Below are 13,121 nucleotides of genomic sequence, written 5' to 3'. Positions count from 1 at the left end.
CAGCTTGCGTTTCCTAGCTTAGAAAGCTAGCCAAGCCAATGTAATGGGGCGAAATAAGCAGAGAAGCCTTAATGGCGCTCCTTTAACACTTACTCCAAGAAATATCACCGGCAGCTTGTTCACTGTACTTTATGTATAACATTACAAATCCTCATAGACGCAGAGTATGCACACATTCTATTCTCAACCTCCCTTTTCTACACAAAAATAAATCCTCAGATATGAATAAGCTAGCAAGTCATACGCTATGGAATCAAAGAAACAAAGTGTTAAATAGAGTTCAGTGTTCCTTTTGAGCCATACAATCAGTTTTTGTGCAATGTGTTCTGCATGCAAGACAGGCCATGAGGTTCTTTGTTATACACGTATCACCACCTCTTCAAACTTAATATTAAAATTATCTGTCAGCATGTGGAATAACTATAACATTATGTGACAGAGTTGTTGCATTATATGGTCCCTTCCATTTCATTTCAGAGGGCCTAATGCTAAGTATGCCTGTACATTTTCTCACACCATTAGAACGGGGTGTACGAAGCCATCTGCTCCAGCTGTCAGATCTTGCTCGCTTCACAATACATCAGTTCTTGCTCATTAGAAGTTTTGATTTTATTGCAACAGGTCAAGAAACTCATAAAAAGTATACAAGGACTCATAAAGCAGCTTTACAACAAAGCCCCCGGTAACTTATACCAACAACACGTTGCAACCAGCATCAAACTCTGTGTCATTACCAACGGATTCTGCATACGGTGTCCAGCAAACATAGCTAGCAGTAGGTGTCGCTAAACCCAAAGCCCAAGACCGAAATTTCTACTTCATCTTGAGCTCAGTCCAAGTCTGTAACACCTCAGCGCAAATTCCACGCCACACTTCTCTTCATGTCCCAGTTCAACCATGTCTCGTGTTGTGTCAATATACTCTCTGCAAAGCACATTAAAAGGCCTTGGCAGACCCACATTCAGGATATGAAAGTATACATCATAATGTGATAGTGATCCAGCGGATTTCCTAAAAAAGATGTGCTTCTCTGTCTAATATAGCAGGCAAACACAATCTAGTACAGTGTGGAATATAGTCAATGATGGGACTCTGTGTTTACAACACCCTCTACACGATGCACAGAAAATCAAGCCATCTGTACAAGGTAAGGTGGATTACTAACAGTGTAGCAGTGTAGTGTCTTTACATACTGCGAAACTTAGTGGTGCACATACAAGACCCAGAAAAATAAAACAGTAAATATGAAGCAGCGAAATGAGTAAAGTACAACCCAGCTACATGCCAACAATATACAGGAATTAAAGTGCTCCACAAAAGAAGATGAAAATATCACGTCTTTCTCTGCTAACTAGCCACACAAGCAGCAAGCTATGCAAGAAAATACAAGAAAAGAGCTGCTGCTAAACATTAACAGAACTTTCTATTAAAGACCAACTGCAATAAAATTTCGGACCTTAAAAAAGAAAAAAGCCTAGTTTAACACAAGTGTACGTATGGAAGAGCCTCCATGCAAAATATGACGTTTAAAGTATGAGTGAAAGCATTAAAAAAAGATTTCAAATATAGGCATCTTTGCTAACAAAAACGAAAAATGCCACCATTATTGCTGGCCAAAAGTGATGCATGACCTACAATGCACAGCTCTTCGGCATGACCTCCGAGATCAGATGGTGCCCGCGGCACACCAAAATATCTTGGACGTAATGTGCTGGAACTTCCTTCATAGATACTAACCACCAGATACACGCACCATCTGCTTAGATACTGTTCAAGGGCTGGTAATAAGAAAATTACACAATCAACAGCCTTCAGCATTGCCAAGATTGCTTTAGTGGTATATACTACCCATTTATAGCCAATTTAACCAAAGCAAAATTTCATTGCAATGGACCTTTAATGCACCTAGAGTTACAATGACTTAGCCAGGAGCTTCCTGATCATCGCAAGCCTCTCACAGGGACAACTGTATCCAATGCATAAATGAAGCAATGGCACAAATACTGCAAGTAAAAAACAACTGTAGCCTGATACAACAAAGAAGCCAACACAAGTTGAACAGCCCATACCACTGTATTGTCTTGGTGAGCATCACGAAAGATCTCAACACGACACTGCAGTGCTTTTCCATAGATGCTAATTGTGGACAGCTGGATTAGTTGGCTGAGAATAGCATTATAAAACATGACTCCAGTGCACAAATAAACATGGACGAGCAGAGGAGGTTTTTGTTCTTGTTGTCCATCTTTGCTCGTCCGTGCTTATTTGTGTGCGGGAATGATGTTTCATAGTGCTTTTCCATAGATGCGCAAGGCTATATAAGCAGTGTATTAATTTATAACACAAGCGTGCAGCCCCATTGCAATTGGTGAACTTCATATTACGGCAATGGCCATTGTAGCAGAGCATCAAGAAATAAGGCAGAACAAAAGAAGCTGAACTGTCACGTATGAACAATGTAGCAGCCTTTCTCTAGCCAACAGAAAGGTATCAGCAAGTACACTATGCAAACATCACCAATGAAGTATTAATGCCAATACAGGTGAGCCACAGCACTACAGGTAATTTCTTGGAAGCCTGCATTCAACCATAATGCATGAGAAGTCATGTGTTGCACAACTGTTCTTGAATGAAAACTAGAAAAAATAACAGTACTGCAATGATTCATTCTTGCCAAAATCTTTACATTTACTGGTAAACAGATCAGTTTACATCGCAATAAGATTTCTGCATCACTTGGGCAAAGACAGCAATATGTGTTGGCTATGCCCCATAGCTACCAATACCTCGGTATTCATTAACAGCAGTACGACAACAACACCTACCTCAAGCTGTTTCTATCCTATCAATCTACAATTTTTATTTTTATTCTGCAGTTTTGTAGCATTATTTTGGATTAGCCAATTAAAAAATGCATCTGATAACACGTTTCCTTTATCATACATAGGCCTGACAGAAATCAGGTTGAAGAGGACAAGATAGGTCAAAGTGACAGGAGCAAAATCAGAGATAACATATGTTAGCAGCAATGTGAGTCAATGATAATAAACGGTGGTAGCCAAAAAAAAAAACAGATTGCTGGAGGATCCAACAACTCGCAGAGTATGTGTCCCTACATGACACTTCAATGAGACATTAAACCCTTAACTGCCAATGACGAGGTAACTCATCATCACATTGAGCGTCCTCTGGTACTCATGGTGGGTTAACTCGTCATAAACTTTCTACAATTGCTCCACATGCATATATGTGGAATTTCTAATTTTGAAGTGACAAATAAATAATACGCAATGACTTTTACTACTTTTCTTTTTCAGTAAGACTGGTAAAATACACAATAGAAATGTCTCATATCATATTGTTTTAGAAAGTACTGATGCTAAATATGCATGTCTAAAAGAAAATTCTGCACTTCTAAAAAAATTTCGAAATTTGTCCCAGCGGTTTAGGGGTTAAACCGCATATGGCGATATCAGTTAGTGGTGCCGCTTGAGCCATGCCAAACACTCCCTCAGCGGACTAGAGCAATGTGACTGCTCTCCAGTAACTTATACACTAAGTTCCATTTTCTTGGCCAACGGTATAGGCTGTAGCATTGCAAAGCTCGAAGTCCCGAGTACTAAACAGCAAAGCACTACATTTTCCCAAATAACATGCAACCACGAATACAATGCGAAACAAGCACTTTATAACCCACTAACAAAATTAAGAAATACAATTATAATGCTGAACAATGAAGAGTACAATGCAGCCATATTAGTCAACTTACAAAGGTGCCTGTTATACTACAGGACAGGCAATTCATTATACCATGATCCGTTACTATAATATGCGCTGTTGCTCCAGCTGAAACACAGTGTAGCAACAGATCACCCATCAATTAAGCTGAAATAACCCAAAAGGAGTGCGGTGCCCTTGAACGAGGGTCTTAAATGCATGCACCGAGACAACTGCATTTGCTAGACACCCAATGTACACCCACATGTACACATTGTGGGTGTACATTGCTGATACAGTTATCAGGTTATTGACATGTATATATAATCCCTAAAGAAAGCTTTCTTTCCCTGTGGCTGGAACCCCTTTATGCCATACGTCTGCATTCCCATTCACCTCTCGGTATTCCCCTCCCACTGCTGTGAGGTTGCCTTTCCTGCCACCCTTAGTCATCTAGTGGCACAGCACGGCATGAAACTGGAGGAAAACGAGAATATGACGTCTTAACAGGAGCGCATTTCCAAAAAGCATGAGGTGCTTTTTAAGTCTGTGGCATATAATAAAGACTCGCATTATATTCATGGAAATAAGATATGATGTAAATTCGCCCAAGTGGCACTACAGGAAGCAGCATTCTAAACCAAGTTGAATAAGGAAAAAAAAAAAAAGCGGGGAGGGAGAGAGATAAGACAAGAGATATCTGTAGCAAGAACTGTGCTAACGGATCACAGAAGATACTCAAGATTATGCGTCAAACAAAGATTCAGAAGATAACTCATAACGCATCAGCACTGCTATGTACACTATGTACAGCAAGAAAAAACACTTTCAGACCAGCACGGCAAGTTTAGAAAAGTTTGGTCATGAGCTCTTCACAAAACACACTTCAGAAAGAGAAATCTTTCACTACCACAGACTAGAGCGACACTTCTGCGAGTTACTAAACATTTCCATGTTAAAAATGCGAGGACAAGCACAATACAAGTGCTAGAAGGTGGCAACTCCTGCAGGCCACTGATAAGCCTTGAACTCGAAACACAGTCAAATGAAACAAAATTTTGCTATTTATCGGGACAAATATGCCTTCCTATGTTCAGAAGACAAGGAAGCTGAATTATAATAGCCACAGTCACCTACGCTGCCTTTTATGTGTTTGCTTCTTTACATCGATATTAAAGTGATATAAGAGACCTTCCTTATTAATACCCATTGTTAGCCAAGCTATAAGCCAACAAGTCTCACTTGCATTGAGTTACCAGTGGCCTGCAGCATAGCGCATGACACTAAAATAGATTACATAAAAACAAAGTTACACTACAACAACACAAATGCATAGTGCATATAGAACAATGCATGTGATATCCCAATAGCCATCAAGAGAAGAAAATAAGAAGTGACAACACCACAATGAAAGGTTTTTAAAAGTGTTTCTACAAAGAGTTCATCGGTATCGCATGGATGTCCAGCACTCTTGGCAACACTGTTCACTGAAGCTACATTAAGATCTTTATTGCTGAGAAAAATTATCAATGATTGCCTTGCAATACTTACTCTACACAAGGGCTCTATTCAATACCACTGTTCAGGATGACAAGTCTAAACCTGCCTCCATGCTACAGTTAAAAATGCCTGTATTTTCAAGAGATCAAATTGGGCCAGAACAATCGTCGCCAATGCTTGCGACGTAAAAATGGCTATCTTCGATGACACTGGGAAATCTTATATGCTATGCTAGCGTCAACTGAACAAAGTTGTACAAACAACCGCATGATGAGTATGAAGACGTAAATGTAATGTAGCCTGTATACGCAGGGGGCCACGAAGCACCACTGTCCATTGCTTTCTGCACAACCATTGTTCATAATCTTTCTTCAAATGGATAGCCACTACTAACAGCAACTTTTTGCAACAACATTACAGTATGCTAAAATTTGCATCAGCGAAGAGAGATAACAGGTTGAGGTGGGAAAATGGATGAGCTGGTTTAATGATGTCAAATATATATTAATGCTGAAAGGCAAGTATAAAAACCACAACACACAACCGCGTAGTGTGTGTCCCCTCCCTGTCATTCTGCTCTTGTGTTCTGGTAAGCAGTATAGTAAAGCAAGTGAAATGATGCTAAATGATGCAAGGGCTAAGTCCCAGACACAAGAGAAAAAGCTGCAATAAATAGTACTTCGAGGCCCACTTAACCATGCAACAGGAAAACTTTGTTGCACAGCACAACCTCTTCAGAGAGACTAACTAAAGTGACCAATGACACATAAACAACAGTGAAGTAGCTATTAAATCTTTTCAGCTGACCAACACAAACCACCAGCACTGTCATGCTAAAGCAGTAATGATATTGCTCCCTTCTTCCCTCCGTTGCCCAGGTGCGGACAAAACTTGATGGATTAACTTGCACATTTAATGTAAAATTCTGAATGATTTTCTAAATCTGAATGATTGTCCCCCTAAAATCTTGGGCGTTCCCACAGCACACATAGGCCCACCAAATAAACGGTTACAGATAATGACCAGGCACAAAAGCGAGATATTGCTTGAGACTAAAAATGCAAATACTGGAGCGATAATAGTTGGAAAGGAAGCCAAGCAAAATGCTTGCACTTTATGCTCACTTGTGACATCATATAAAAGCCACACTGACCTGGCTATGACACTTGTCTATTAGCAAACACTGCAGCACACACATGCTAAATGTGTTTTTTTAGAGGGCACACGCACACGCACACACACACACACACACACACACACACACACACACACACACACACACACACACACACAGGCCATAATAAAATGGCAACAGCAAATATTGATAAACCCTGAATGTGTATTTTGCCAATATTTTTAAACAATCCATATTCACCAACGAAATATTGTTGAGAACCTTTCTTCTGAATTAGGTACAGTACCCCAGAAAAGTTTATAAGGCTTGGGATTAGAAAAGGTTGAATTCATGCAATGCTTGTGCATGTTGTCTCCAATAGAAACTTTCAATCGCTAGAAGCTTTTGCAACCTACACAGTGATCCATAAAGGTGCCATGCCTTAACAGAGCAGCAGTTCACGTTTATCGTGGAACCCAAGTCCTGTAATATTCTGTGACCAACTGTACATTTGGAATGTGGTCACCAATTCAAGATACTACATTAGGTCCATTCCTTATGTAAGCCCACTATGTATGCTATTTCATGTTTTGTGCCAATGCATGCACAGCCCTGAAATTTTTTTGTAAGCTATCTCATTTCATTTAGCAATCTCTCTAGCAAAGCTACTGCGCTGCAGAAATGACTGATATGTACACAAGAGGGGAGTTTCAAAGAAGTACCATTTCCTTGAAGTTCAGTAATGCTGAGTAACATCACTAATGACCAGAAAGCTTAGCAGAGAAGCCACACTTGCCATGTGAATCTCCAGGCACACAAAATACACATACAGTATATACAATGTCATCCTTTTTACATACTATTTCCCACAGCCCGCTTCGAGCCGGCCATTAAAACAACAGTGCCACAAGTTTCAAGAAAGGCCTAGTGTCTTGAAGTATCCTACAATGTAGAGTAAAAGTAGAAACTGGGGCCTCATGCTCCCAACTTCAGGATTTGTTCAGAAAGAAACCTACCAGACAAACCACCTTAGGTTGGAAGGACCTTTCTTTGCTTTAAGTTTAGCTCTTTGCATTATAATCTGAATATTCAGGTAGACTAAGGGGTATTCACACAGGGGCTTATCCAGGAATCAAGGGAGGTTGGCGCTGCGAGGTGGGGTAGCACAACAGACAAAGTCAAAGAAAGACTTGACACCCCAAACACTTCGGTAGATATTACGAACAACCCAAGCGTTCGTGGTGTCAATACTTTCTTTGTCCCTATCTGTAATGCTACTTCAGTATGGATCAAAACCATCTCGACAAAATCGCAACATTGCTGAAGGGAGTGATGGGGTTACTGCGACGTCATTTCCAGTAACATGCTCATCCACTACACCACAATAAGCAAAGTCCCAGGACACTACCATAACAATGCGCCCACGAAGCTAACCACTCATTAGCCAAAGGGAGCTTTCATGTCTCTTGAACAAATGATACCCACTTGCTGGGAGCGTTCACATGACAACACGACCTGACGAGAACATCACATCACCGTATGTTGTGCTCCCCATCGAGTAGATGGAGAGGTGGTTGAATATCTACCTTCTGTCAATACCTATCTGCAGTTGACTGTGGAAGGGGCAAGATCAACAGTATAGCCTGGAACCCCAACAAGGACTTGCACAAGGAAACAAAGGTACTCAAAGCAACTGCACTTCTCAACTACATGCACCCATGACTATGAAACAATGCTAAAATTTTGCCAATACTCTTAGAAAAGCTCCAACCACAGGAAATTGCCTCTACACAACATCCTTGACCATTCATTGTTACGTCCACAATACACATGTGACGAGCACTAAAAAGGTACATCTGTCAATTGCTTTTTTACGTCTCCACATTGCCACAACTGTCAAATGCCACCAATTTGTCTGATTCACCTCCTTGTTTTGCCAGGGGTGTAGCCAGCAGGGGTAGGCACCCCGGACACGTGTACCCCTTCTGAAATCTCATGTACCACCCACACTTGGTCTAAAACGCATTGTGACAACACCTGCCTACCCCTGCCTGCCTCCCCTCCCCCCAAAAAATATCTTCTTGCTAAGCCATTGCTCAAAGCCTCTTGGTTACAAAACAACCATAGCATGAAAAAAAAGAAAAGGTCAAATAAGAACTCAATACAAACACTGACTGTGAAGCGAGCTTGTACAGGAAAGATGCCCATCTCACTTTACCGCAGAGTCGCGTGAGGACCGCACTTTCACAATTTTGATGAGGTGTCGCCCTTACACAACACCAAACATTTCGCTCAAACTGGCTCCGGCACAGCCAGTGATTCATGCACATCCCGGATCCCCGGGTGTACCACTGCATCAGAGGTCAATGCGCAGCTCTCACCACCTAGTAGCAAAACGCAGAAGTACACAGCACAAGAAAATTTCGTCCCTTACACGAATGCGGTCTTTACACGAATTTATCCGGTATATGTGCATGAGCAAAAATACATTGCAAAAAATAAAGTGAGAGACTTCTTACAACTTTTCTCGCGCGTGCCTGTATTCAGACTGCATGTCTTCCCGGCAAAGGTCAGCACCTTTTTACGGCCCTTGTTGGTCCTCGTAATTTTTCTTTGACTTTTAGCAGAACGAACTAGCACCATCTAGCTCAGCCTTTTAGTTTCCCTATACAAAAGCCTTGGTCGTTGCCAAAACTTGCATGTGAACTTTCCAATTGAGTGTGGAAATAGCAAATGAACAGCCGGCAAAGTGGAAAAGACAGGACACATGTGCTGAGTAACAACTGCAGGTTCCCAAAAACGTGCAAAACGCTATAGAAGGAGTACAGAAAAGCATGTGCGTGCACCACATGGGCATGTAATGTTTATATGCCTCATTCAATGCACCTAGACAAATGTTTATCTGACCAAATGTTAGTGTGCCTAAAAGCTTAACCACTTCAGGCGCTGTGCACACAATTGTGCCAGTATATCAAGCAGTGGTTAACTCCTCTTGCTGTTTCATACAATGATTTAAATCAGGCATATTATACAAGTGGCTGGATGGGTATTTTCCAAGTTTGCTGGACATGTAATGGTTGAGGTTCACATGTCGGATATTATAATTTTGTGGAGGGCTCACACATGAATCCTATATTTTGTGAACTTCACAGAACTTACTGAACTATCGAAAATTCTTAATCTGTTCTACCGCAGTATGCTTTTAATGACTGTGAAGGCGCAAAGAATGTGGTGATACTTAGTTTTCAATGAACGCAATTGATTGACGCCCGAAATGGCTAAAATCACTCTCATGCAACACCGTGAAGATTTGAGCCGTTCATAATTTTTTTGTATGCTTCCTTGTGTAAGAATATAAAGCAAAGCAATATTGAGTGCACTTCTGGGTACAACATGCACACAATACCGCTTTTATGCTCAGCTGCCAGTCGGCACATGTTCGGTGTGCATATTTTCTTTCTAACACATACTTTGTTTTGCACACATCATCTATATCATACATATGCATACTATCCTGCTTTGCCATTCGTTTGGAGCTCTAAAAGTTGTTCATCACCTTTGCCTACCTGCAAGTGCCATTTCAAAGTTGCGCCACATCGGTTAATATTCAGGTTTTCCGCATCACATGTAAAGCTTTGGCAAGGACAGATGATTGGTTCCAAGGAAGTGCTTCGCAGTAGGCTACTCTCCCGATTGACAGCAGGCTCGCGAAAAGCATTGCAAGTTCTGGCAGCCATTCGCTGAGTCCTGAAACGGGCCATTATCAACGTAGTCACAGTAGAAGAGATTCGTGGGCTGCAGACGTGGCGTGCCCAACATGAGTTCCCTCAGGCCTTCACCAGTCAGCTGGAAACATCCGGAAACGTCAAGGTACTCGAGGTGACTGAGCAGGTCCCAGTTAGCGAGGAACCTGCACCAGCAATGGTAGATGTAGCTCGGCATTAAAAGAATGCAAGTAGTTTTGGACACTAAAAGAACGCTAGCAGTATAAGGGGATGGTTGACTTAGTAAGGTGTCATAGCAAAAAAGGTCAACAGCATGAACAGAACATAGAGGGATGGAAAGAAACATACAAAGCGAATGCTTCTGCTACAACTAAATGTAGTTATCAAAACTAATGCAAAACGTAAACAAGACATGCTTGTACACAAAGGGGTGCAGTGTTGGAAAAAAATAGCAGTCAATGACATTTATGCCACTTTTCTTATTTGCTGGTCATCGACGTGAACAATTTGCAAAGTACTAGCTACTAGAGCACTCAGCCACATGTATGTTTTACTATTCTTTCCTTCAGAGAAAGTTCAAGCAATAAGCTCGCTGGCCTTTGTTTTTATGCCAGCATTGAATGTGACCGCAGCGCCCCCGAGTCTTTGCGACGACAAGCTTTGCAGCTTGTCTATATGCAGTCACACAGAAACCAGTTTAACTGGCAACAAAAGCAAACAGCTCAACAAACAAGTTCGTTTTCTTGAATGATTAGGACATCATGGCATTGCCTTCTTGTGACCATTTTGCTTTCTTATATACTTCTGCTGACCTGGTTTCTATACTTGCATGTACTCTGTACTACTTTCACCAAATATCTAGTTATGAGTAAGTGGTCATATTGATTATTTGTTTATATGCCTGCCTGTTGCATTTGTGCTTTTGAAGACAAGGTTTTCTTTGGTGACTTCAGATTGATTTGATGTTCATGGCATCTGGGTCTCTGGCCACTTTTGTCTCATAAATTGAATAATTTGAGGTCTTCTAGTGCACACAGAACAATGAAAAAGGCATTTAAATGAAGACTGGAATGAAAAACATGCACACCAAGTTAGTATAGAAATAAGTACAGAGCAGTAATACAGTCGCCGACTGTTTATTCGGACCTCATGGGGACTGCTGAAATGCCCGAATAAACAGGTGTCCGAAAAAGAGATTAAGAAAAAGAAAATCCTTTATTTCCACGCACTTATTCGGGCTCGGCAGTAGGCTTGAAGAAATCATGAATGCACCGTTGCACGCTGTTCTGTTTACGTGCAATCAGATAAGCCTGAATCTAGGAGAGGGTCGTACGGTCACTGCTTGTATGCGCTCCGCATGCGACGGCAGCATAGCACATGGTGCGTCATCTCCCGACTCGGAGTCATCGTCCGGCGGTGCAGCAGAAACCTGACGAATGATCTCATCGTCGTAGAGTTCTGCGCATGTCAGCACAGCAGTGTCACCACCTGTAAAACTGTCAAATGAGACGGTGTCTGTAATCCCAATGCAACCACTGCGCAGGTCTCGGCAGAAAATTTTCGGTGTCAGTAGGGAGCACATCGGAAGGCGACAAATCCTAGGCCTCCCGGCACCTGCTTGCTGGCAGTCCCCAGCGTAGTCTGCGCAGGCACTGTCAGCCCCATTAGACAATTGACGCGATGTTTCCGTATGCCACGTTGGATCATTGCAACCTCGACACAGCACACAAAGCTAACACCACCACGCCGTCACGCCAACACTACACTCTAAAACAAGATAACACCCTTTTTCCACACAACAACAGTCATCAGTCTTGTCTGCATTTCCTTTCTTTAACGCTGTGAGTCAGGTACTTTCCAGTAACAAACGGCATGCGCGTTATCAGCATGACATTGCATTCCCGACAGGAAAGTAGCGGGCGCGGCGTTTTCAAGAAAGGAAACGCAAGCAAGGCAGAAGACGATTATTGTTTTGTGGTAGATACACACCCCAAAGGGCGTACTTTTGTCTAAGAGTGCAGCCGCACAAACGAAAAATGCGGTCTAATCGCAGCATCGTGCACGAAGAAAGAAATAAGCTGCTGGATTGTCTTGACATGGCTTACTAACTGATGCAGGAACTGCTGTAGCCACTCTATCAAACCAGGCAGAAATGATGATGATGAGCGGGCATTTGCAGTAGCGCCACTTCGTGGGGCAGCAAGGAGGCTCCGTTCAAAACAAAAATGGTGTTCAGCAAGTCGAACCATGCACCGGTCAGAGTCGGTTCATGATGCTCTCGATCTAGTTGGCTCAAGGAGTGTCCGAAAAATCGGACGAGAGGTTGCAAGGTGTCCGAACTTTCGGCAGTTGTTATACATTATGGTCTATGAGGAGAATGGCGGTGCCGCGAAGCAGACCAAATAGTCGAGCATGTCAGAATTTTTGGAGTCCGAAAAATCAGTCGGCGACTGTAATCCATAATCAGTGCACAAAGACCACAATTAAACCCAGATATGCTCATTCAAACAGTGCGTGCCTAGAACCAGAACCAGAAGTGTAGCTTTACTAAATGAAAAATATGGGCCACTCTCGAAGGTAGCACGGGCTAAACGAACCACTTGGTACACTAATGCACCATAGGAGACCTTACCTTTCCTTACTTTTTGTTTTTATTTTTTACTACAAAGTACTCTGCACAAAGCAACACAAATTGTATAGCATAGACAGTTCAATGCAGAGTGCTCTAACAGGCACCCTTTTTGTCTCATGGTCAATTCTACCTTATAATTAAAATGTTGTTTTACAACTACACACGTGCCTGAATGTTTGGCAAGTGATACGCAATGCTACCATGCCACACTTTATAAATTGCAGCAGGTTCCTTTAAAAAATGTAGAATAACTAAAACCTACTTTTTTATTTCGCCTAAACGTTCAAAAAAAAGTTCTACAGGTGGCCAAAAACATTAGAGAGAGGTCAACATCTGCAGTAAATTATTTTCCATGCTAATATTTCCCAATGATAACTTTTTTGTTCCTATCTTGAGTGTTTATTCCCTCATACAACGAAAACAGGTGACATCT

The 13,121-nt window shown here is 41.8% G+C and overlaps 1 protein-coding gene across 1 annotated transcript in view; it reads right to left on the bottom strand.

The window, feature by feature from the left end:
* Positions 1 to 584: 584 nt before the first annotated feature.
* The window catches only part of LOC142557681 (F-box/LRR-repeat protein 5-like), a 40,254-nt gene continuing 27,717 nt past the window's right edge, over positions 585 to 13,121 (bottom strand). Inside the window, exon 9 of the mRNA XM_075669696.1 lies at positions 585 to 10,241. Coding sequence (XP_075525811.1) covers positions 10,013 to 10,241 — 229 coding nt within the window. The 3' untranslated portion in view covers positions 585 to 10,012. The remainder of the gene's footprint in view (positions 10,242 to 13,121) is intronic.

The sequence above is a fragment of the Dermacentor variabilis genome, chromosome 9, assembly GCF_050947875.1.
Source record: "Dermacentor variabilis isolate Ectoservices chromosome 9, ASM5094787v1, whole genome shotgun sequence".
Lineage (NCBI taxonomy): Eukaryota > Metazoa > Arthropoda > Arachnida > Ixodida > Ixodidae > Dermacentor > Dermacentor variabilis.
Note: the sequence above shows the minus strand (reverse complement) of the source record. Positions and strands in the feature narration are given on the sequence as shown.